Source organism: Fonsecaea pedrosoi, assembly GCF_000835455.1.
Source record: "Fonsecaea pedrosoi CBS 271.37 unplaced genomic scaffold supercont1.5, whole genome shotgun sequence".
In the NCBI taxonomy this organism is placed as follows: Eukaryota; Fungi; Ascomycota; class Eurotiomycetes; order Chaetothyriales; family Herpotrichiellaceae; genus Fonsecaea; species Fonsecaea pedrosoi.
The window spans coordinates 937,205-960,898 of NW_013550611.1; the positions used below are offsets into that span (position 1 = coordinate 937,205).

Consider the following 23,694-nt stretch of genomic DNA (forward strand, 5'->3'; position numbering starts at 1 on the left):
GTTCGAAGAGAATAGAGATGGGAATGGACAATGTTAGATTCCGTCCTGTAGGTAATCAATCAACCCTCACACTCTCTTGCTTTCTTTCTTACCCTCTCTGTCGGTCTGTTACTTACTACCCACACACTTACGACCTTCTTATCCCAGTCCGAGCCCGCTCCCCACATCTCCCGTTACCGAGAACCCCCTCATTCACCATCACCTGGTTTTTTCGAGGCGGGCGTCCCGTTTTTCGCCTCGGGAAAGGGCAGATTTCGTTTCGTTGGAGAAGAAAGAAGAGGCCGAGGTCGGGCCGTGCGCGTCTCGAAAAAATGGCTCCCGAGAAACTGGGCCGATCTCGGAGTTTGCGACATCTCGGAATCGGTTGGTGCGGTTTACGCACAAAGTACAAGTACGAGTGTTTCGCTATGGGCACATGTTACTTGGTGCATGCTCCTGGTTGGGAGGCAACAAAGGTTTCTCGTATTGTGTGATCGCAGGCCCGCATTCTCGAGAACCTACTTACATCCGCTTGAGATCCTAGCAAAAATACGGCAAGAGTACGGGCTTCCACTAGGGTTCCTTATGTGACACTCGCTCCTGCCATCGCCTTGTCCTCCAACCATGGTTATGGACAATGTATTATCATCCCCCTCAACAACCGCAGCATATCTCATTGGACAGGAAAGAAAGAGAGCAAAGCTAGCCAACCGCCAAATCACTGCGTCGTGGCATAGTCTGCAAGTGCCGTTTGATTGTAAAACAAGTCACAGGCGTGCGGGTGCTGGAGACAATATTTGGGTACCAGAGGCGTTGCTTGGACACCGTTGGCAACCAGATACTCGCGGAAGTTCAGGATGCGCTGCGACATCTGAGTCGTCCGCTTGATGCCAGTGACGGGGTCCCTGTTGCCGGACCACGAGAGCTCTGCCATGGCGGCTGCCCTCGGCCACATCTTGGAGGAGATGACTGTGTCGTCGACCTGCTCCGACCACAGAGGGACTTCTGTACCTAGAACGTGGCTCTTCTGAGCGTCGGTGAGATTCAGCGTGAAGTCATAGTCGTATATCCGCTGCCAGGTCTTGTACGGTGCGCACCACGAGCCTCCATTGCCCCCGTAGTTGAAGGTCGGCACCGAAGCATTGGGGTTGGCCATCTCATTGTATCGCGGATCGTTGGTTACCCAGCCACCGAACCCACAGTCAAGGTAGAAAAAGTCGGAAGACGACACCACAACATCATAGCCTAGAGCAGTCAGGTTATGGATGTTCTCCAGGCCGTTGTTCCACGCTTGCATGATGATGTTCTTCGGGACCGTGTGCGCGTGCGGGTAGGCGTTGAGCACAACATCTTCCCACATCATCAGCGTCTTGTTCGATACCGAAGTGAAGAGTGGAACGGCGGTGTCGACCCAGATCTGCAGAAGATCATTGTGCGTGCGCGAGGAGTTTTGGGCAAAGTATTGTTGTACCAGAGTGCTGAAGTTGTAGCAGCCCGTTTGGATCTCGTCAGCACCGACGTGGAAGATGTTGTCGGTGAACAAGCTCGAGAGCTCAGCGTAGACATTTTTGATGACTTCATATGTCTTGTTGTTGAGGATGTCGAGTTGTCCAGGGTTTGGCTCGACCGCAGTATGGAGTGCGAAGACGTCGTTTGACCACCAGGAGTTTGCGCACGCAATAATGCTTGGATCAACCTCCGTCCATCCGGATGATGCGTGGCCTGGCATATCAATTTCAGGGATGACACGAACGCCGCGAGCTCGGGCATAAGCAATGATGGACCGAATGTCGTCCTGTGAGTAGATCAACTGGGAAGAATAGGCACCCTTGGTCATTTGAGGATAGCTCGCCATCTGGAGAGGCCACGATTGAGCGTCCACCAAATGCCAGTGAAGCACATTCAACTTTGAGAGCGCCATGCCGTCAATCTGCTCGTAAATCTTGGGGATTCCAATGAAGTTCCGGCCACTGTCAATCATGACTCCCCGATATGGGTAGTTTGGAAAGTCGACAATCGAGACTGGTTGCTCGATCATCAGACCGCCATGGCCATCGGAGATGATGATTTGCTGGAGGGTGGTGAATGCATGAAGGGCCCCCCATACTGTTTGCGCCGTGATATTGACAGATTGTGAGGCTGGGGTTATGTCGATGGTGTATGATTCATCCACTCCTTGTTGTAGATCAGGTTGGGTATCGGCAATAGTAAGGTCAATCTGACTGAGGAACGAATTCCAACGTTTCACCCTGGACGAGGGCGTCGCGGTTGGAAAGGGCTCGAAAGTGCTGATCGGGGCTTCCACAGCGACGGGAACCCATTTCAAAGTGCTGATGGTGTTCCATGCTCGCGTCCATGCATCATTGACGACTTGATTGTATGGCGAGTTCAGTACCAAGTACCCGGCCAAAGGTTTCGGTCCCGAAGTGCCCCAGCTTATATTCTGAGGCGCCGGGAGAGGGTTGGCGGCAATGGCATCTACCAAGCCATTCAGAAGGCTGACAACGAGTGTCGTCACTGGAAAGAGGAGACGAGAATGCATCTCGTACCTTGAGCACTGGAGAGAGAATTGAAGCCCGTCAACGGTTCACTTGACAGAGTGGAGGGATCAAGACTATTATGTCTTTGGACGACTGAGGTAACGCAGTCTGAAGCTCCTTGCAGCCTGTCCAGTCACCGCATGTTCAGGTGACACAACATCTGCAACGTTCCGTAGACATGGTGAGTGACCTTGCAAAGGAGCCCATGGACAAGACATTGAGGTTGTGATTGCGATAGAGTGATATGTTCTCTGATGTAACTATAGAAGCCATCCACGCATTTGGAGAGTTGTGCTCTACCATGTTAGTGATGGGCACCATGGGAATTGCGACCGTGACATTTGATAGATGGTGGCTAGTGAAGCCGTGTCCATGTAGCCAAATGTGGCTGGTAAGGCTGGGATTTGGATCACTGCGGGGGAATCCATCCGAAAGCTCTCGATGCTACCTTAGCATTGGGACGCTACAGCCACCTTCCTTTATCAGTCACTATCTGAAGTGTGTGAGAGATACGGGCTGGTATCGGCCTCGGCAATCTCCCAAATGGCTGATCAAACCAGCCTTATCCTATTTCATGACGGTGAGCGAGGTGGGAGGACGACTTCAAAATGTCGCCGGTGAGATGAATCCTCCAGCTACTACCATGCCATGGCTAGGAACACATTTCGCAGCCTGGCTTGTGGAAATGACTGCCATCCTCCCCCTGGGAACGTTATAGTGTGATATCTCAGAGTATACCCCCAGCTAGTCAATAGCTCACTGTACACGATATCTTTCATGAGTTGTGTACATAAGTCACCGGACTGCGACATGGTTCGTGGGGACACATCTATAGCAGGCAGCTCAACAATTTACCAGCCATGCCTGTCCAGGTCGACCAATGCAATCTTTCATGTGCCAGAAGCGACCGGAGGTTTTCCGAGACATTCATTGTGATCCAGGCGCCATGAGATTATCAGGTCGTCAGGGTACCAGGAATGTCGCTTAGCTTCTGGTTGTTCGGGACTAAGGGGGGAGGTGACAACGGAGGTGTCGTCATGGCCATCGCAGACCCTGTGGAACAAGCCGGTCGAATTGCTTGAGATGAGAGTTCCGATATCAAGTGACAAGAAATCATGATCTGGCAATGTCCAAGATTCGCAGCTGAAGATTGGGGAAGAGACTAATTCATTTGTGGACTAGTCTCTTGGCAGTCAGATGTTGGGGACCTTCATCAGAACAAATATCGATCACCAACTTTGCTGGGCCAGAAGCATGGAGCAAGGTCGGCCTTTCTGTTGTCGTCGGACGGTAGCAACTGTACGGTGATAGCGATGAGCTCAACTTTCCGTGTCAAGCGCAGAAGCCGGGGACGAATAACAAATTCTGCAAATGGGTGACGAGAACCACCGCGCCCTTGCGCCCAGCGACGAGGCGCAATATGACGATTCAAGACCTGCAAAGAGGCAGCGCAACTTTATTGCCCGACAAGCCTGCGAAGCGTGTCGCCTCAAAAAGACAAGATGTGACGAGGATATGCCTTGTAGTCTGTGCAAAAGCCTGGGGATCGAGTGCACCTACGCAGAACGTAAACCGACAAAGTGGGTCACAGCCTTAGATGCGCTGACCAGAAGCTGACCGGAATGCAACAGAAATGAAATCTCGATGAGCATGATATTCAATACTCTAAGGCGCATGGAGTCGAAGATTGACCACATGTCCGGCCCAGCATCAGCAAAATCGGTTCATGAGCTCGAGGCTAGCAGGGGAGGCGATTCTAATCTACCACATCATGAGAGCCCTTATCATATGGATTCAGTGGTCTCCCATCAATCTTTTCCTTCCCCATTGTCAAGTACGAAGCAATTGCCCCGACTGTTGAACTCCCAGTCTGCAGTTCTATCATTTAGTGCCCGTCGAACGATCCACTGGCCAGGGGTGCAGGCTCTACTCCCCAGCAGTCTGACTTCCGAGGTTCGAAAGCTGGAGGGAAGCTATCCTACTCATCTGGAATCAGCGCGACCATCCCTTGAACCCGTTATCTCGGCGCAAGGTGCGTTGTCGACGCTTGATTGGCTCGCCTCCCTCAGCCTGTCTTCCGTCAAGGACCTGTCGAATGCTTATTTCGACACCTTCAACCGGGTGTATCCATTCATCGACCGCGATTTCTACTTTCTCAGCACTCTTGCTGTTGTAGTTCGAGAGGGATTTGGCCACGACATAGAGTCGTGTCTCGTGCTGAATGTCATGGCTCTGGGGTGTATGGCCATAAAAGCATACGAAGAAGGCGGATTCGAGATATCAAATCAAGCCTCGATAACCCCAGTCATGCGACACATCATTGAAGAAGATATCGCCGGCCTAAGCTTTTTCAACGAAGCCCGGAGGCGAGTCGGCTTCTGCCTCTCTGAGCGAGACATTCAGGCTTGCCAGTATTACCTGACATCGGCCGTGTTCTTTGCACAAACTATGCGTCCAGTGGATAAATGGCTGGAGACCAGTCGGGCGGCAATGATCTGCACTGCATACTGGAAATGCCCACCCGAAGCCACCGATGAGTGGCTAGCAGACATGCAAGCAAGGCTGTTCTGGTGCTCACTTATGATGGAGAGTCTTGTCGTTCAAGAGTTGGAGCTTCCACCAAGTGGTCTGAAAGCGTGGGAGGAGGACGTACCCCTCCCCAAATTTACCACATACCCTTATGCCAGCGGTTCACGCCCCCAATATTCGGACGACTCGTTCTACCACTATCATTTTCTAGCACAGATCGCCCACAGAATAATCCTCAACCGGATCAGGGACGAACTATTCTTCAGCAATCCCTCGACGAAAGTTGCAGAAGAGCTTCGCCACCAGCTGGAGCAATGGCGTGCCAACCTTCCTCAGGCGCTACGCTATGCCAGCGACCGAGAACAGCATGACTTTGACTGTCCGGCAGACGCAGTTGTCGTCGCCTTGCTCCAAATGCGTTACCGGGTGTCCATTTTCCATCTGGGCCGGCCATTCCTGTATAAAGCCATTCAAAATCCTGCGTCAGTCAACGACATCGAGCTCAAATTATGTGCAGAAGCACTCGAATATGCCATGGACTGGCACATGACCTTGGACGTCTGTGCAAGGATGCACAACTTTGAGCCCGTCAAATACTTTGCATGTGGCCAATTCTTTGGGCAGCTACTCATTTTCTACGCTTTCAAGAACTCACCTGATCGTCGACTGCGAGACACGCTCCCGTCGGGATACGAAGCCTGGTGCGCTAAGATGCTGGCCTTCATTTATGGTTTTGTTGATTCGAGTCCAACGATTGCCAAGGATCTGGAATTACTCTCCTCCTTGTACCAGATTCAAGACGGATAAGAAGTGGTGTGCTAGTGGCAAAAAACCTTGAAATTGTTGGCTTGAAGTTGGTCAAACGGACATTCAGTAACCCCCAACATTCATCAGCTCTGGAAAGTGGATTGACTTGTCGAAGGGCAGAGGAAGCCAGCTCCTTAACCTGCCGGCTGGAGTCTTCCTACGTGGATCAAAATGGTGACTGCATTCAAAAGCCTAATTTTGTATTCCAACCCTGTGGTGGGAGCAACCGCAATGCCCTGGGATGTCACGACGAAGCTGAATCGTACCATCACAGAAAGGAATCTTCACCTACACAGACTGTACATTAAGCTACGTTTTCCATTCAATTCACGGTCCCGGACAATGCCCAAAGTCTAAAAAACCCTCCGAGGATATTTGGACCTCGCGCAAAACGGCAAAAACTTATCACAGAACAGCTCAACCTACTGGTCTGTGATAAGGAAAACTCGCCCTTGCGGGTTGGTTTTTCTTCGGCCGGTTATACTACGAATTTTATACTACGTGGTTGATGTCGTCGAATCGATGGTCCTATTGCCTCTAACCGATGTTAGATTGCCCAGATAGGACCGAAATCTCGGAGGGAGGAGGAGGAGGAGGAGGAGGAGGATTCGATTCGAATCGAGGTCCTGATGCCCGCTAACCCGGAGTTAGTTTTGACCTGACAGGACCCAGATTATGTGGCGTGTTTGTGTTTTTTTTTTTTGCCAGAATTGGGACTCGAACTCTCGAACTCGGTGGATTCGCCCTTGTTGTGCTAAGGGGTATTTTGCGTGACAGAATTTGGACAGAGAAAACATTTATACATTTGATTTTTCTGTACCGGTACCTGTGGAACTCCCTCTGTTGGGGCTGGGGAGGCCTCAGGTCGAAGGGACTTGGCGATATACTTTCACTCAGGGAGTCTCAGCACGGTTCTATGAGCGTCCAGGCGCAAGGACGGCAGTGTGATACTGATCCTGGCTGGCTCTATCAACATGCCCTCCCGCCATACCGAGTACACGGCCCGAGACCACACAGTCGACATCGACCATCTGATCCCTGGTGTTGTTGCGACTGAGATCCTTGCTTTGCTCTATCAACACTGTCCTACGGGATGGGGTACATGCAGAGCCACCGGCTACTGCTTGAGAATGGTTTTTTGGCGGGACTCTGGGTGTCGTTATATCGGTCCTATTCGCCTATTCTAAGCCACTGGCACCGCAGATCCAGGCCTCCGCTGGAGGAGGGTCGGATTGCGGAGTATTGAGAGCTCAGGTTGGCGGCAGGTCAGGCCAAAAAGTAATAGTAGTAGTAGTAGTAGCATTTGTAGTAAGCAAGCCTCGTGACGAGGTTGTTATCATTCCAAAACCATAAACGCCCAGAACGCCATGCTCGCTCGACGATTTACTTTTTCTCTTTCTTTTCTGGGTGTAAATCCCCTATTGTACAAAATCTCTCATACCTCACTTTTCTGAATGTGTTATGTATCCCCTTCCTCCCTCCCTCTGCAGCTGCAGTGGTCACAGATCATGTGGAGGAGAAAAAGAGGCAAGACTGGAGAACCAAAAATGCACACAAAAGGCCTCTAGTTGAGAGTCTCTCAGGTGCTCAGCTTATCAGTCTCGCCGGCCTTGTCCTCTAGCTCTGGCTTTGCCTCTTTTGCCTCTGCTTCTTCCTTCGCAGCAATTTCCTCCAGCGCAGCAATAGCGTCCTCATCGTCCTCCCCCTCAAACTCATCCTGCTGCACGACTTTCTTTCCCTTGTTCGTCTCAGGCAAATCAGTTGCAGGCCCGGCATTTTTGGGTTCTTCCTTCTGTGTCTCGGTCACTTTTATCGGTTCCTGCAGAGCTGGCGCCTTAATGGGGTGCTGTTCTGGGGGTGGCAAGTTCAGATCCCAATTGATGGTCCCTTCCTTGCCGTAGCGTGTCTCGAGCCAGTCGTTGGTCTTTCTGAAATGCCCACAGTCGAAGAACCCCCTGCTCGCGCTGAGCGGCGAGGGGTGTACACTCTTCAGCACCAGGTGCCGAGCACCGGTGATGCGTTCGCAGCGCTTCTGCGCCGGCATGCCCCACGCCAGGAACACCACGCCGCGGGTCCGCAGCTTGACGACGGTGTCAATGACCTTTTGCGTGAATTTCTCCCAGCCGCGGCCTGCGTGCGAGTTGGCCTGGCCGGCGCGCACCGTCAGGCAGGTATTCAGGAGGAGCACGCCTTGGTCCGCCCAGGGGGTAAGGAGGCCGCCGTTCTTGGGTGGAGGGCTGAAGCTGGGGTATTCCTTTTTGATTGCAATGTAGATGTTCTTCAGGGACGGGGGTGCGGGCGTGGGTGGTCGCACAGAGAAACACAGTCCGTGAGCTTGGTTGTGGCCGTGGTAGGGATCTTGGCCGAGAATCACGACGCGGACTTTATGGAGGGGACAGTGTCGAGACCTAAGGGCGAGCATCGTCTCAGTTAGCTAGCTAGCTGGGACTTTGGGCAAGACGGTGACATATTACCAGCTATAGACATCCTCGAGCGGAGGATAGATCTTCTGCTTCGAATCGATCTCCTTCTGCAAGAACCGCTTCAGGTCCAGGAACCCTGGCGTCACAATCTCCTCTTTCAAGACAGCCAGCCAGCTGGGATCCAGCGTGTCGATCTCCAATTTGAGGAGCTTCCTCTGCTCGTCCGTGAGGCCTGCCACCCATTTGTCCTTGTCGAACTTTGGCGGTGGCGGATCGCTCGACGCAGCTGCGGAGGCGATGCCATTCTCGTGCGACGCCCCTCCGCTCTTCGGAGTAACCTTGGGAGGACCGAAGAAGGATGTCAAACTGCCGTTCTTCTTGGGCTTTTTCGCGTCATCGGGTGATGAGGTTGGTGGGTCTTTTCGTTTGTAGAACGACATCGCAGCGGAGGAGTTGTAATACTGTCTCGGGACGGGTTTGGGAGACGAGCTAGAAATCAATGAAGCGACACGACAAGACACGCGAGAACGAAGCATACACAGATTTGGTCAATGCGGATATAATTGCCCAGGATCGACGAGTTAGAAGTTGAATCTTCGAATACTGTACCTCGTACTTTGGTGAATAGGCAGCAACGCGCATTAAGCGAGCGAGAGTCGCGCCGCGCCGCGCCGTCAATTGACGCGTAAATTACAAGGTTCTTCAGCCTTGCTACCCCACGACGAGGCTGGCACGCTGGCTACTGAGGCCACTGGGGTGGACTGGTGTGGATGAGACATACGATCTGCTGTATCTGGGGACTAGAGAGTGGTATCGGCACGGTCATTAAAATGGTCCCCTATGATGCAAAGAATTTCTATCCATCGTTCAAGATACAGATCGCTGGCAATTTACTCGTGATGCCAGCTGAGAAGACTCCGTCCATAGGTATTGACTATCATCAAGCGGCGCCAGCCACCGGTTGGCCTTGTTGCATAACAAAAAAAGTTAGGTATCCCCCCATTTTGGTATATCGTCACCACCCCCGGTCGAGCCCCTCTCAGACCATTATGAACAATGTCAAGCAAAATAAAAAAATTGGGAATCGTCAAAGAAAAGTTGATACACGAGTCGCAAGTAGGCTGCAGCCGTCCAAGGCTAGTCCAGCATGATGACCTCTTGTTTCTGTGCGGCGTTGGCGGTTGCTTTGTGGTTTGGTGGCATCGGCCTTCCTCCAGGAATAGTGCCTGGTGGTCTTTGGACTTTGACATTAGCCCCATTGGGAATCGCACTGCCTGGTGCTTGCATCTTGCCTGCGGGGCCTTTCATTGCAGCAGACGGGCGACTATTGGTACCATTCGGCATATTGGCATTGTTTGCATTTGGGTGTCCTGGCCCAGCTTTGGTCTTGGTGAATGGCTGGGTGTTGGACACGTTGCTTTCGGACGCTTTTGCCATCTTAGCCCATTCCCACAAGTGGTCATGCATAGCCTGCAGCAAAGGCTCTGGCTGATCTGCCATACAGGCGGCAGCCTTGTCCAATGCAAGCCACTTTGACTGCCCGTCTGAACGCGTAAAGATTTCCTGCTTGAGTTTCGCCCCCAGCTCTGGTGTCGAATATGATGGCCTAGAGTAGGATTGAAACTCTTCAAGCGCGGCGCGTACCAGCCACATTGGTTTCCTTGACACGTTAATATGGTGCAAAATCTCCAGACGCGCTAGCATATGTGGTTGGGAATCGGCTTTGACATCTTTTGGCGCTTGTCCGGCGGGTGCGAAGTATTGTATCGCAAAGGCGGTCGCGCTCCTCACAAGGATATGCACTCGCAGGTGATCTTCTTGCTCGGGCGGGCCCTTTTGCTGTTGTGCGTCGAGGTTCAGTCCATGTTTCTGCTGAAGTTTTTGAAGATAGGTTAACAGTGGAAGTGTCAGAGTCAACGAGGTGAGGAAGTCGCGTATCCTGGTAGCAAACGGCCCACGGCTTGCGGCAATCAATTTCGTGTACTGTGCTGCCAGGAACTGATGTGGATTCTGCTCGGACGGGAAGAATTCGAGTTGCGGTTCTTGATTGCCGCTTGGAAATCCGATCCTGAGTTCTAGTTCGGCAGATGCTTCTTTGTGATAAGCTATGGTAAAACTGGAATTTGATATCGTTTTCAGTCTCAGTCCTGGGAGTCGATGGATCTGCTCGACTGTCGAGACCACCTTTTCAACGTCCATAGCCTTGTCGACAATCTTTGGAATTGCAGCTTCCGCTATACTGGTAGTGACCCGAAGTACAACGGTCTTGTCGTCGGGATTGAGAGAGACGCCTGCATCGAGTACAGATTTCTCCAGGCGTCTAAGCACCGAAGAACTGGCTTGATGGTGATACTGGGCGACAGCCCTGACTTTATTCGTGGATCGGTCAACTCCACCGAAACAGACTTTGATGCCTTTTTGTGAAGCGGGAGAATTGGGAGGGTTTTTGGCCACTTGCAACAGGGTGTTGCTGGAAGCAGCGAGAGGTATGGATTGCTTTGAAAAACTCGGCCTAGCCATATCCAAGTCAAATGATATCTGCGGCAATTCATAATGCCGTCCAAAGGTTGGCAAAGGTCGTAGATCAAACTTCTCCTTCCTTTCCCTGAAGAAGTCGGCATTGCGCTCCAGGAAGATCAGCCCCATCAGGTATTCTGCAAGTCGATCGAAATAAGCAGAAGACAGTTCTTCTTTAACCTCTAGCCGCTGCTTGCGAAGAACTCTATAACGAGTTTGGGGATTGGTGGTGCCAGGGGAAGCTTGCTGCAGCAACCACCAATGGTCGCCATCCGGGGCGTGTGTGATTGCGAGGGTATAGTCCAGTGTCCACAGACTCTGTCGGAGCATGTTCATCCTCGACACTGGACCTCCAAACAATGCTCTCGCCTCTGTTTGACTGAGCTTGAAAGAACGCAGCACCTCCCAACAGGTGCCCAAAATACCGACAAGGACATTGGTTTCCATGATGCTGCACCTGTAGTTGAGGAGCTTGGACACGACGTCATCGGTGACGCCTTGGACCCGGTTCGCCTCATACTGAAGTCGTTCCGTTCTCTCTGTAACGGGGCTGAGAACAAGTAGTCCTGTCACAGGATCGATTTTCAGCTGCAAATCCGAGGAGTGCGAGAGTTCCAACGTTAGGAGACAATTTTCCGGTTGCTCAAATGAGAGCGATTGCTCCAAGAAGAGCTCGCTGTTGGCAAACAGAGGTGTGAGAATGAGTTTATCGTAAATATTGTCCAGAATCTGTGTTGTATGTTGTGCGATCACCTGTCGGAGAACGTCTTCGAAACAAAGCAGCGCATCATTCAGGTGTAGTTGCAGGGCGTCTATTCTTTTGCCTTGTCGCATCCATTTGATCTCGAGAAAAGGGCTAGATTCCACCTTGGTCATTTTCTGCTTCTCCCGACCGCTAGCGATGCCGATCTCAATCCAGCTTTTCCCTAGTTGTCTCTCAGGCCAATACTGCACGATGAGGTTTCGGCGAATCAACTCGACGCGTAGGTTGCCTGCCCACTGGTTTCGAGCTAAGTCGAGTGCTTGTTTGTGGAGTTCGGCTAATTTGTAAGACAAAGCCAGCTCATGTAGAAAGTCGTAACAGCCTTTCAGCCCGTCTCGATCGATGTTGGCATTGGCGTATAATTCTATCTCCGAATGTAAACTGTCGGAGATATGAGGGTGTGGTTGGAACGAGAACCGAAAATCAACCATGCGGAATGGAGAGTCTTCTCTTTCGCCTAGTATGGAGACATCCAGTTCGAACTCATTGGGCACAATGAAAGTAGCACGTCCATCATGAATCCGAAAACGTCGCAATTGAGGGGGTAAGTCGTCCGAAAGTGCTAGCTTGACGCTCAACGCTCGGTCGAGCGAGCGGAGGACTCGCAGTATCTGTCTGCTAGAGAGGTCTTTTTGCGGTATATAGTTCAATCGGGGGAGATTGAGCACCCTACCTCTTGACAGGACTTCGGCTGCTGTTTTGAGGTCGGGATTTGGTATCTGAAACCCTGAAGATTCCTGCTTGAGAAGGGCCATCGATCCAATAGCATTCCAGTATGCTTCTCGGCGTTTCATAAGCCAGTAATTGATTGAAATGGTCTTGCTCACTTCCTCCACATTCTTGCTCCATTGCAGCAATACTAGAAGCTTTATAAAATCCGCCTTTTGATCATTGGAGAACTTCAGTATTCGGTCCTTCTTGTCGAGGTTTGCCTTTGACTGATTGTTAGGCAAGCCGTTAGGTAGAAGTTTTGTTTGTTCTGGTGGCAGATCCTGGACAGGCATTGAAGCCAACTGCGTCACCAAATCAGAGAGGCAGTTCCAGCATGATTGTGAAGCCCGATTTATCAGGGCGGCCATCGGCAGGTAACTGTCTTGAGAGATAAGCTGTAGGATCTCAGACGGCGCTTCTTCGGATTGGAGGGAAGCATTGTTGCCTCTGTTGTCGGAAGCGCGCTGACTTGGTTCGACATCTCCATTTTCGCAGGCATGAGTATTGTCAACAGAGGGCTGCAGCGGATTCTGAGACAATGATGCTTGTTTTAATCCAACTTCGGGCGTGGAATCCGGGACAGATGGTCCAGAGTCATTTGCGATTCGGTCCCCGTTGGCCGTGGGCCTTTCGCCGTTCATATTGAAGCGGAATCAACCATCAAGCAATGCATGGCCGGCACACCTGTATGTGCGCCCTAGACGCCGAATCGAAACCCGAAATTGTAAGTCACTGTAATTGTCCCCACGCCCCGAAATTCAAGCGCCCAAGTGTGGTCGGCTCGATCGCAATCAAAGAAGTCTGGTTCGTGGGGACTGTAGTACACTAGTCTTGGTCGACAGCGCTCTCAGCGCTAAAGTGGTGAGGGTGATCGAGAGTCAGGAATGAAAGGAAGGATGAGGAGAGGAGTGACGAATTCGAGGCTGCAGATTGTCCGTTTGCAGAAGAGGAATTTTGTCGACGATTGGAGCGGCGCACGAGGTCAGCTTGCGATGTCGTATCGAGCGCGCAACCCGAAACTCTTGGGTAGAAGATTAAATGACTTATTGACCGCGTCAGAACGGGGAGCAACTGATTTGTGATTGAGTTGTAAAGGGATGATTGAGGATGGAATGATGTTTGAATGAATGATGAGACCCGCGCGGAAGTCGGCTGTCAAAGGATCAGGCACAACACTGGTTCCCCGTACGGAGCACTCGGTCAAAGGCTGGCCTGCGCCAAGTTGCACGAAAGCCGGCGCCAAACAGTAGAGCGCGTGACGCAGATTGCGATTGGACCGCGCCTAAGGCGTCAAGGCTGGGCGACAGGGCAGCAGGATGTTTAATCGAAAGCGGATTAGTGCATTCCGTAACATTTCGCAAAGGAGGGGGGACAGCCTCAGTGGCCCCGATACTTAAGATAGATACTCTAGCAGGGAAGGTTTGCACGGAGTATCTACACTAACATGGCTACTCCAGTTAGTTCGCACTGGGATGAGCCACTGGGTATACGCCACACTACTTGGTACATGCTACATTACACAATCCGCGAAATCACTGTGGCTTCAAAAAAGAAAAGCGAACGGAGAAAGATTCTTCTGCTGCAGCCATGTTTGATGCGTACGTGTACACCATACCATGAGATAGCCTTACTCGGAGATCAGGGGATTAGATATGTGACAAGAATGTGACAACGCTGCGGCCAGATGTGTCCAGTGCACCACCCTCCCAAGGCCGTGTTGCGGAAGAAGTCTATGAGACACTTTTGATTGGCTCTGTGGCTCGATTCTGTGGACGTGGGTGATGGTAGGCTCGCTGTCCACCTGTACGCCATCCTATGCGCGCCATCCCTTGGCTGGAAGCAAGCCATTGGAGAAGGTGGTGCTCCCGCAGGTCCCTGGTAGGCTGAACACCCCAGAGCGATGCCAGAATAATGCAAGATCACCACCTTCTAGCCCCCCTAGTGGTAGTCAACAGACTCTCAGTGGTCATGAGATAAGTCTCCATGGTGGCAGTCTTTTGATATGCTTTCGGAGGAGTTTGAGGTGCTAGTTGCGCCAAACCAGAGATATGGACAGATATCGACTGGCCCAAACAGAGCCCAGAGCCCATCCTGATCAAATAAGAGACTCGCGCATCCCACTGGCGGTGGATCGTCTCTTTGAAGCATCGATCAACGCTGCTCCTGCGTTCTAACACCGCATCTTCACGCTCTGGTCTAAGCTGACCCGCAAGTTTCTCGTGTGCAGACGCCAAAGATAAAGGCTCCACGGCCCTCCGCAACGACTGATGGTTCTCTTCTTCTGTTCTGATCTGTAAGATGGCGGAAGCATTTGGGAGTTCAGGAGGATCCGATAGTGTAGAGAAGGTGGACAAATAGTCAGATGGTGGAGCTTTAGGGGAGAGTCCCTTAAAGGAAAACATGGTGAGTTCCCTTGCGCCAATCACCAAACCTAGAAGGCCCTCGGCAGGCCTACAGACCACCCTGAACTGTCATCATCATTTCAACCATCAAATGTCAGGACCTTGTCTCGCAATCCTCTATTCTCACGTTCCTTAACCTCTAGCATTATCTTGTCTCATCGTTACAACAGGTTCCTCGCCATGATCCTCTCTCTGCTGCCTCCCGTCAGCGACCGCCTCTGTCCCGCCAGTCGTCCCATCAGTCACAAATCAGCTTGATTTCCCCGACACCTTCCGTAGAAGCGGATGACGAGCGAGAGTCCTCGTGGGGATACTCAGATTCCGACATGGGCGACTTCGCAGAACCAGAAGGGGAGATTAGGTATTTGGACGAAGATACGAGGCCGACAAGCGAGAAAGAGTTATGGGGTTGGTACTCGTATGGTTGGGCCGCAGAGGTCTTTGCCATCTGTGCCATGGGTGAGCATGACACCTTGGAAACATTTGTGTTGCCCTTTGGCATTGACCTTAGTCTACAGGGTCGTTTTTACCCATTACCCTCGAGCAACTAGCCAGAGAGCGGGGAGTACTGTTAAAAGATAAGACAACACCCTGCAGCGCAGGCTGGAAAACGGACCATGGCACATCGCCGAACGAAACCGTCTTCGATTCTCCCAAACACCCGCACAATGAGCTTCCTGCATGTGTCGTCTACATCCTGGGCGCCGAGATCAACACTGCCAGTTTTGCCATGTACACCTTCTCAATCAGCGTGCTGATCCAAGCTCTCCTGATCATCTCTATGTCTGCAGCAGCCGATCACGGCAGGTTTCGGAAGACATTCCTTCTCGCCTTCGCCTTTACTGGAGCGACAGCTACTGCCCTCTTCATCACCGTCATACCAAAGGTCTATTTGCTGGGAGCGCTCTTCGCCATCATTGCCAACACATGCTTTGGGGCGTCATTTGTGTTGCTGAATTCTTTCTTGCCCTTGCTGGTACGACACCACCCGTCTATCGAGCGTGAAAATGAAGAGAACCAGGCAACGGGCGATAATGACGAATATATGGAACAAGAAGACCACGCTCTGACGAGCTCGACCTCAGGCCTCCTACCTCAAGGCCGCGCCGACGATGCCTCGCCCTCCGAAGAATCGCCTGCCGCGATCTCGCCTGCCCTCAGGCTATCCACCAAAATATCGTCAAATGGCATTGGCATTGGATATATTGCTGGCTTATTTGTGCAAATTATTGGTATCGGCATAGTGGCCGCAACAAAATCCACACTCCTATCCTTGAGACTGGTTCTCCTGCTGGTGGGACTATGGTGGTTTGTGTTCAGCATTCCAGCAGCGCTTTGGTTGCGACCACGACCAGGGCCGCCTCTACCAAGTGAGTTGACAGGCCGCTACGCGTGGGTGTCATACGTGACATATGCTTGGAAAGCTCTATTCACAACAATTGGACACGCCAGAAAACTGAAGGATATCGTGATTTTTCTTTGCGCCTGGTTTTTGCTCAGCGACAGCATTGCCACGGTGAGCGGGTAAGTTGTTGAACCCTTACCAGGTCACGAAGAATACACTGCTAAGAGAATACAGGACAGCAGTGCTCTTCGCCAAAACGAGTCTTGGAATGAACACCCCAGCCCTTGGCTTGATCAACGTTATTGCAACGATTGCGGGCGTTATTGGCGCATTTTACTGGAGCTTTATCTCTCGGATTTTCAACCTTCGCGCATCTAGGACGATTGTCGCGTGCATCTGCTTGTTTGAGATCATTCCGTTGTATGGGCTCTTGGGGTTTATTCCTGCCATCAAACGATACGGCGTCTTTGGCCTGCAGCAGCCATGGGAGATGTATCCATTGGGGGCAATTTACGGGTTCGTTCTTGGTGGGTTATCGTCGTATTGCCGGGCGTTCTTTGGCGAATTGATCCCGCCTGGGTTTGAGGCCGCATTCTACGCCCTGTACGCAATCACAGACAAAGGGTCCAGCATCTTTGGTCCGGCCATTGTTGGCGCCATCACGGATCGATACGGCGAGATCCGACCTGCATTTGTCTTTTTGGCAGTACTGATCTTCCTCCCGCTGCCTTTGATGTTGTTGGTCGATGTTGATCGAGGAAAGGCTGAAGCGTATCAAATGGCATTGGAGCTCGAAGGACACCGCAAAGCAAGAGATGACACTAGATATACGACGATACCCACGATAGTGCTCTCGGAGGAGGAAGATTGAGCTTAGCACTTGCAAGAGCGTGGCTCGAGGTGATCGCGATGTGTGGCTTAGATACCCGGAACCCTGGAGGAATTCCAGATGATCATCATTGCTTAGAAATACCAGGCAGCATACGCCTTGCTAATGTGGCTGTCTTTTTGCTTTCTGTGTTGCATAGAAAGTCCGTCCAATCAGACTCTCCACGCATTTGAGATCGACATCGGCTTTCCAAACGCAATTGCAGGGCCGTTGGTGATTTTTTATTAAGGTGAATGCTTGGTGGGCACTGATACCAAGCGTCCCTCACGGAAAGCCTATCGCCGCTGTGTAAAATGGGAGAAGGTGGCTTGGGTGGAAAGGGACCCCTGATTATCAACTCCGCGTTTCAGGGTCAACGAGTCGGCGGAAAGGGGGCGGCAGCTGAAAGGCGAAAGCCGTGTGGAGTTGTTGGTGAAGCCCCCAAAAAAGTAGTTGACACCTCTCCTCAATGAAGGGAGAGCGGCTGTATTATTCACTCTATCAGAAACTGTGCCTTGAGAATAAAGGGTTCAGTGTCCCCTTGACTTCTCAGAAACCTTGAATCTGAATCATCTGTCCGATCTTTCCATTCCTTCGTGTCTCCCCAAACCGTCCACGATCACTCTATTCCCCACTGCACACCCGGCTCTAATAGTTCTCCCATCATGCGATCAATCGCATCTCTGGCTGCGATCAGCCTTGCCTTTGCTGGCCTTTCCTCAGCAAGCGACGTCCATGATCTGAAGACAGACAATTTCAAAGATTTCATCTCCGAACATGACTTGGTCCTGGCCGAGTTCTTTGCTCCATGGTGCGGCCACTGCAAAGCTCTGGCACCCGAGTATGAAGAGGCGGCAGCCACACTGAAAGAGAAGAACATCCCTCTTGTGAAAGTCGATTGCACGGCTGAGGGTGATCTGTGTAAGGACTATGGCGTCGAGGGCTATCCTACCGTCAAGGTCTTCCGGGGCTTGGACAACATCAAGCCTTATCCTGGTGCCAGGAAGGCGCCTGCGTAAGTCACAACTCATTCATCAATCCTGAAGAGATGTACGCGACTAACGGGTGAACAGTATTGTCTCATATATGACCAAGCAGCAACTACCTGCCATCTCCACCCTCAGTCCTGATACCCTCGAGGAGTTCAAGACTACAGACAAAGTCGTTATCGTCGCGTACATTGCAGCCGACGACAAAGCATCAAACCAGACATTTACTTCTCTCGCCGAGTCGCTAAGGGATGAGTACATTTTCGGAGCCTCGAACGATGCCGCACTTGCCAAGGCAGAAGGCATCAAGCAACCTGCCATCGTGCTCTACAAGGATTTCGATGAGGGCAAAAATACATTCACCGAGTCGTTTGATGAGGAGGCCATTTCGAAATTCATCAAGACCGCCTCGACTCCTTTGGTCGGTGAAGTTGGCCCGGAAACCTATGCTGGCTACATGGGTGTATGTATTCCTTTGACCGTCACCATACCGTTGTACTAATGCGTTTGACAGGCCGGTATCCCTCTCGCCTACATCTTCGCTGAAACCCCGGAAGAACGATCGTCTCTGGCTGAAGCACTTAGGCCAGTCGCTGAGAAATACAAAGGTGTCATCAATTTCGCAACCATCGATGCTAAAGCATTCGGTGCTCATGCTGGCAACTTGAACCTGCCAACTGACAAATTCCCTTCCTTCGCCATCCAAGAGACAGTGAAGAATGAGAAATACCCATTCGCCGGTAACGACCTGAGCGAGAAACAGATTGGTGCTTTCGTCAAGGACTTTGTCAATGGCAAACTCGAACCCAGCATCAAATCCGAGCCCATTCCAGAGAAACAAGAAGGCCCTGTAACCGTCGTTGTTGCCCATTCGTACAAGGATATCGTCCTCGATGACTCCAAAGACGTGCTGATCGAGTTCTACGCTCCTTGGTGCGGACACTGCAAAGCGTAAGTTTTCATGCAGATTCAAATTACCGTGGCTAACGAGCTCTAGCCTTGCCCCAACTTATGAGAAGCTCGCAGAGCTCTACACCTCCGGCGAACTTTCCTCTAAGGTCACCGTCGCCAAGATCGATGCCACCCTCAACGACGTTCCCGATGAGATTGCTGGTTTCCCCACCATCAAGCTGTACCCTGCTGGTGCCAAGGACTCTCCTGTTGACTACTCGGGTTCCCGCACGATGGAAGACCTTGCGGCTTTTATCCGTGACAACGGCAAACATGGCGTTGATGGTATCGCCCTGTCGAAGAGTGACGAGGATGTCGATATGGAAGACGTTTCATCTACTGTCAGCGACACCTTGGCGAAGGCTGCTCCTGCGGCTACTACCGTGGCTGAAGAAGTCTCCTCGGGAGCTGCTGATGCTGTCAAGAGTGTAGTTAGTGAGGCAGCAGAGGCAGCCAAGACGATGCTCGCAGATACTGATGACGGTGGTGTCCAGGAGCATGATGAGCTGTAAACAGTCTCAGCGCTTCCTGCATTCCTGTGCCTTGAATTTCATGGGTTGCCTGCAATAAGGGCGAATGGAGTTTTAAGCTTACGACTATTTATTCCTTTCGGTATGTTACCCCGATGAAGATTCTGCGCTTCGGGTACAGCTGGGTTTCGAAGATTCACATCCAGCAACTGGTTTACTGGAGCTTTTCGATCGAGCAGAAAACGCGATGGCATCGACCAAGGATGCGAAGGATGAAACCAGTCAACATTGCACGTGGCCGAGATGAGGAACGAACGCAAAGTGGTCTTCTGTGAAAGAGCAAGGGGACAACTGGACTGCTCTCCGAGAATCCTGGTGATGGTGAATTAGATCTTTACTCCGTCCTTGGACGACTGATGAGACCAATTACCCATACGTACCGGATTTGGTCAAGAGTCATGAGCATATGCAGTCAGGTAGAATGAGAATTATGCCAAAACGGAAACACATTGTTTGCAATATTCTAGGACGTCGGAGCAACCGAGTGATAAAGTTATTGATGTCGAGTGGAGAGTCTCGTAGTAGTTGGTGATGTTCGTGGAATACTTCAAACAGTAATTTGCTAAAGTACGATTGGAGATATAACCACGTCCTCCCATACCGAAGGGCTCCGTGCGCCGTTCGCAGAACAAGCGGTTTATTTAGACTTGAATTTGTTCAAGGGTAGTGGGGGTGACAGACGAGGCACTTGAGCAACTAAGAAACAAAAGAGCAACACTAATCATTTTTTGCACCGTTTAGTACCGAGACAAATTCATCCTGCTGCGCTACCTATCTGCTGGGAGAATTGGCCTTTTCCAAGCAGAGGTAGTGAGTTTTTACCGGGCTAGTAGCACCGGTTTGCAGGGAGGACTATACTACCGGAATCCTCGAGGACGCTCTTTAAACAGTTAAAGATCATCCATGCCATGGTATTTTGTCGTGCTCCTAGCAAAGGCTGCGAGTTGTGCCGGAAACGCAAGGTCAAGGTAAGTTATTACGACCTATTCACAATGTTTGATTTATTGAGACCGGCTTAATTTGGCCAGTGCGACGAAGGGAGACCAGGATGCCTCAAGTGCGCGAGATTGAAGCAAAAATGTCCTGGTTACCGCAACCTCGATCAGGTCAGGATCAGAGATGAATCCGACAGGGTTGCTCGAAGATGCCGTCAAGAGGAAAATTCGAGCATGGTCTGGGCCTCATCACAGACTGCTATTGCGTCTTTACAGAACAATACGCCAGCTTCCAGGAAGGAATACCTCGCCATATCTCGCCAACAACCTGTGACCATTGCACGTTCACTATCGCCATCTAGTCATGATCTGGGAGCGAACTTCTTCTTCGTGAAGTACTCTCCCAAAGATTGTACTTTCAATAATCACCATGCTTGGTTGACCAAGTCCTACTTTGACCAAGGACCCAACAACGTGTTGAGGAAGGTGATTGAGGCAGTAGGCATGGCGGGACTGTCAAACGTCTTCGACGCTTCACACATCAAATCTCAGGCTCGAGCGCAGTATTCTGCAGCTCTGGCGTCCATGCAGAAAGCGTTACACGACCCAATCCAAGCCGTTTCGGACACGACGTTCATGGCTCTCATGTTGCTCGCGTTCTTCGAGGTAAGCTAGACTGCCACCTCGGTCCAACTGTCGGGAGGTCTCACTCACTTGCCTACAGACCATCAACTGCGAAGCCTTGGATAGGTGCCCCGAATGGGTTGCTCACATCAGAGCTGGCGCAGCTGTCCTAGAGCTCCGAGGCCAGGACCAATTCAGCAGTGAGCGTGGCGGGATGCTCTATGTCCAGTTTCGCTCGTACCTCGTGAGTAACTCTCTCAAGCTTCCGCCCTTCCCTCCTGCCAGGCGTGATCTATTGTCTGATTCCGTCCATAGCTTCTGGCCTGCATGCAGGAGAATGTTGCTGTCCCCAACGCTCTAGTCAAAGCAACCTTCAATTTTCAAACAGGCACCCTGAGACAAAATTGGCAGCGTGCAAACATCGCCAGCCCAGGATCTATCACCGAAATTTGTTTTCGACTGGCCAACCTTCGTGCAGCTATGAAAGACCAAGGGGCGATAGACCCCCAAGCAATTCGTGCAACTGCGCTAGAGATCGATGCAGATCTCGAGACGTGGAGAGCAGGCTTGCCCCCAAGTTGGAAATATACTACAGTCTCTATGTCTGACGCTGCTAATGACACCCACTTTGCTGGTAAGATGCATGTCTACCCGAATCTCTGGATCGCAGAGGCATGGAACTCATGGCGCGCCGCTCGAATCCTCGTCAACCAACTCATCTTGCAGAACGAGGCTTGTGTGCCCAATCCTGATAATGCGCTGACGGACCTGGCTCTTTCCACCATTCGCCAGCTATGCATCGACATTTGCATCTCAACGCATAGTTTCAGAGATTCTCCACGCAAGTATCCCCTTGGCTCACTTAATACAATTCCTCTGGCTAACTCCTTCTTTCAGGCATCATCTCATTCATGCACTCGCTTTTTCTCATAGCCCTCGAGGAAAGGAACGATCTATCCGTGTTTTCTTTCGCAGTGGAGCAACTCAGTCACATCAGTTCTACTATGGGTGTGCGGCAGGCGAGCTGTATGGCCGATGCCGCTTTGGCAAAACACCTCAGTTCATGTGGACGCGGACATCCAAAAGCTCTGTGGGCCGGTATCGGTGTGAAAGTACCGAGTACTTGTACATGATATTTTCATCCGTCACGCCCGGTGTCTCGACTTACCGGGTGTGCTGATTGGGGTCTCGCAATGGTCCCCTGTATCAGGCTTAGTGGAATGTCCAATAGCCTTGAAACTACACTGTGATTGGCTGGCCTCCCACCTCCACAGCCTTGCTCCTAAGTTGGCAGATAAATAACTCTGCATTCCCACCGACTCATATCTACCTCCGCTATGCTCGTTTCCGCTGGGGTTCAATACTGTGTGACTGCAGAGGCAGGATAAATCAGTTTCTCATTCTGCCTGTCAGTTCTGAGCAGGGCTACTCTCTCGAAACTTCAGCCCGAAAACAAGCAATCCGCACGACGGTATTTTTGCTGCCCGCAAGCACCATGGCCGCGCCACAATCAGCGTTTGCCCCCTTTCCAAAGGAGAAGACGTTCAGCTCCTATAACAAGGACCAGGGCAAAGCCTATGCCCAAGTTCGCCGCGATTACCATCCAAAGGTGTATCAAGCCGTCGTCGACTACCACTCCTCAACTGGGGGTGGTTTTGACACAGTTCTTGATGTCGGTTGCGGCCCTGGCCTTGCGGCTCGAGGGCTTGCACCTCATTTTGCTCACGTCCTGGGTCTGGATCCTTCCGAAGGCATGCTCGCTATCGCTCGCTCGATGGGTATCGTCTCGTCCACTTCTGAGCCTGCACGTTTTGAAATTTCCACGGCGGAGGAACTCGGAGCAAACCTGTCTCCAGCTGTTGCAGACTCTAGCGTCGACCTCATCACTGCCTCCAATGCCGCTCACTGGTTCGACATGTCGGGCTTCTGGCCCAGCGCTGCACGCGTCCTCAAGCCAGGAGGTACCGTTGCCATATGGACGAGTGGCAACATTCGTGCTCATCCGTCTATGCCCAATGCTGCTGCCATCCAGGCCGCTTTCGATGATCATCAAGAGCGTAACATGAAGCCCTACCTTGAGCCAGGCTCGCTCCTGGTGCGAGACCGTTATGTTGATCTCCCTCTTCCGTGGACTCTGGCTCAACCCGTTGCCGAGTTTGACCAAACGACGTTCGTCCGGCAGGAGTGGGATCCAAGTGAAGAGTTCTTTGTGGGACTACCTGAAGCAGATATGGACACGTTTGAGAAGATGATGGCGACAGGGAGTGCAGAGACGCGCTGGCGCCAGGCACACCCAGACGACGTTGGCACGGAGAGGGACGTGCTGAAAATCCTTCGCCAGAAGATTGAGCAGCTGTTGCACGAAGCAGGCGTGGAGAAAGGAAATGAGAAGATCAAGGCGGCCGTGTATGGTGTGCTGTTGTTAGTCAAGAAGAAGACGGCGGTATAGGGACTTGCCTGCAGGAGTCGATGTCACACATGGCTGAGCCTTAGGGGAAGATCATACGCAACATATCCTTTATCTGTTTCTCTTATTGCAGTGGGAGAACTGAATCCCGCACGTGTAATTGCCGATATGTCAAAAGACACGCTGTAAACAAAGAAGTAACAATGCACGTGCAAGGCTGAACTGTTGACTGGTCGAAGTCTGGAACTATTTAAATCGAATGACGTAGTGCGCGTGTCAGGTGACAGCAAAGAAAAATATCCAGTCACGTGTAGCGTGTCGCGGGGCGATATCTGCTTTCAGATCAGCCGCCGGCTCTGCCCCCACCAATTCCC

General features: G+C 51.6%; 8 protein-coding genes across 8 annotated transcripts; 5 read left to right on the forward strand and 3 right to left on the reverse strand.

Moving 5' to 3' along the window:
- Window positions 1–697: 697 nt before the first annotated feature.
- Window positions 698–2,521, reverse strand: Z517_07810 (uncharacterized protein; the record flags this gene model as incomplete). Its single annotated transcript, XM_013426331.1, has 1 exon — window positions 698–2,521. One exon carries the CDS (start codon window positions 2,519–2,521, stop codon window positions 698–700), a length of 1,824 nt encoding a protein of 607 aa, XP_013281785.1.
- Window positions 2,522–3,890: 1,369 nt separating this feature from the next.
- On the forward strand, window positions 3,891–5,855 carry Z517_07811 (uncharacterized protein; the record flags this gene model as incomplete). The annotated part of the gene is made up of 2 exons (XM_013426332.1): window positions 3,891–4,099; window positions 4,151–5,855. The coding sequence occupies 2 exons, from the start codon at window positions 3,891–3,893 to the stop codon at window positions 5,853–5,855; spliced, it is 1,914 nt and encodes a 637-aa protein (XP_013281786.1).
- A 1,579-nt stretch (window positions 5,856–7,434) lies between these two features.
- Z517_07812 (uracil-DNA glycosylase) lies at window positions 7,435–8,718 on the reverse strand (the record flags this gene model as incomplete). The annotated part of the gene is made up of 2 exons (XM_013426333.1): window positions 7,435–8,263; window positions 8,330–8,718. The coding sequence occupies 2 exons, from the start codon at window positions 8,716–8,718 to the stop codon at window positions 7,435–7,437; spliced, it is 1,218 nt and encodes a 405-aa protein (XP_013281787.1).
- Window positions 8,719–9,415: 697 nt separating this feature from the next.
- Z517_07813 (uncharacterized protein) lies at window positions 9,416–12,910 on the reverse strand (the record flags this gene model as incomplete). The annotated part of the gene is made up of 1 exon (XM_013426334.1): window positions 9,416–12,910. One exon carries the CDS (start codon window positions 12,908–12,910, stop codon window positions 9,416–9,418), a length of 3,495 nt encoding a protein of 1,164 aa, XP_013281788.1.
- Window positions 12,911–14,997: 2,087 nt separating this feature from the next.
- Z517_07814 (uncharacterized protein) lies at window positions 14,998–16,887 on the forward strand (the record flags this gene model as incomplete). The annotated part of the gene is made up of 3 exons (XM_013426335.1): window positions 14,998–15,130; window positions 15,190–16,195; window positions 16,251–16,887. The coding sequence occupies 3 exons, from the start codon at window positions 14,998–15,000 to the stop codon at window positions 16,885–16,887; spliced, it is 1,776 nt and encodes a 591-aa protein (XP_013281789.1).
- A 662-nt stretch (window positions 16,888–17,549) lies between these two features.
- Z517_07815 (protein disulfide-isomerase domain) lies at window positions 17,550–19,336 on the forward strand (the record flags this gene model as incomplete). Its single annotated transcript, XM_013426336.1, has 4 exons — window positions 17,550–17,899; window positions 17,958–18,336; window positions 18,388–18,824; window positions 18,871–19,336. The coding sequence occupies 4 exons, from the start codon at window positions 17,550–17,552 to the stop codon at window positions 19,334–19,336; spliced, it is 1,632 nt and encodes a 543-aa protein (XP_013281790.1).
- A 926-nt stretch (window positions 19,337–20,262) lies between these two features.
- Z517_07816 (uncharacterized protein) lies at window positions 20,263–21,846 on the forward strand (the record flags this gene model as incomplete). The annotated part of the gene is made up of 4 exons (XM_013426337.1): window positions 20,263–20,322; window positions 20,383–20,955; window positions 21,014–21,157; window positions 21,229–21,846. The coding sequence occupies 4 exons, from the start codon at window positions 20,263–20,265 to the stop codon at window positions 21,844–21,846; spliced, it is 1,395 nt and encodes a 464-aa protein (XP_013281791.1).
- Window positions 21,847–22,408: 562 nt separating this feature from the next.
- Z517_07817 (uncharacterized protein) lies at window positions 22,409–23,362 on the forward strand (the record flags this gene model as incomplete). Its single annotated transcript, XM_013426338.1, has 1 exon — window positions 22,409–23,362. The coding sequence occupies one exon, from the start codon at window positions 22,409–22,411 to the stop codon at window positions 23,360–23,362; it is 954 nt and encodes a 317-aa protein (XP_013281792.1).
- Window positions 23,363–23,694: the final 332 nt, after the last annotated feature.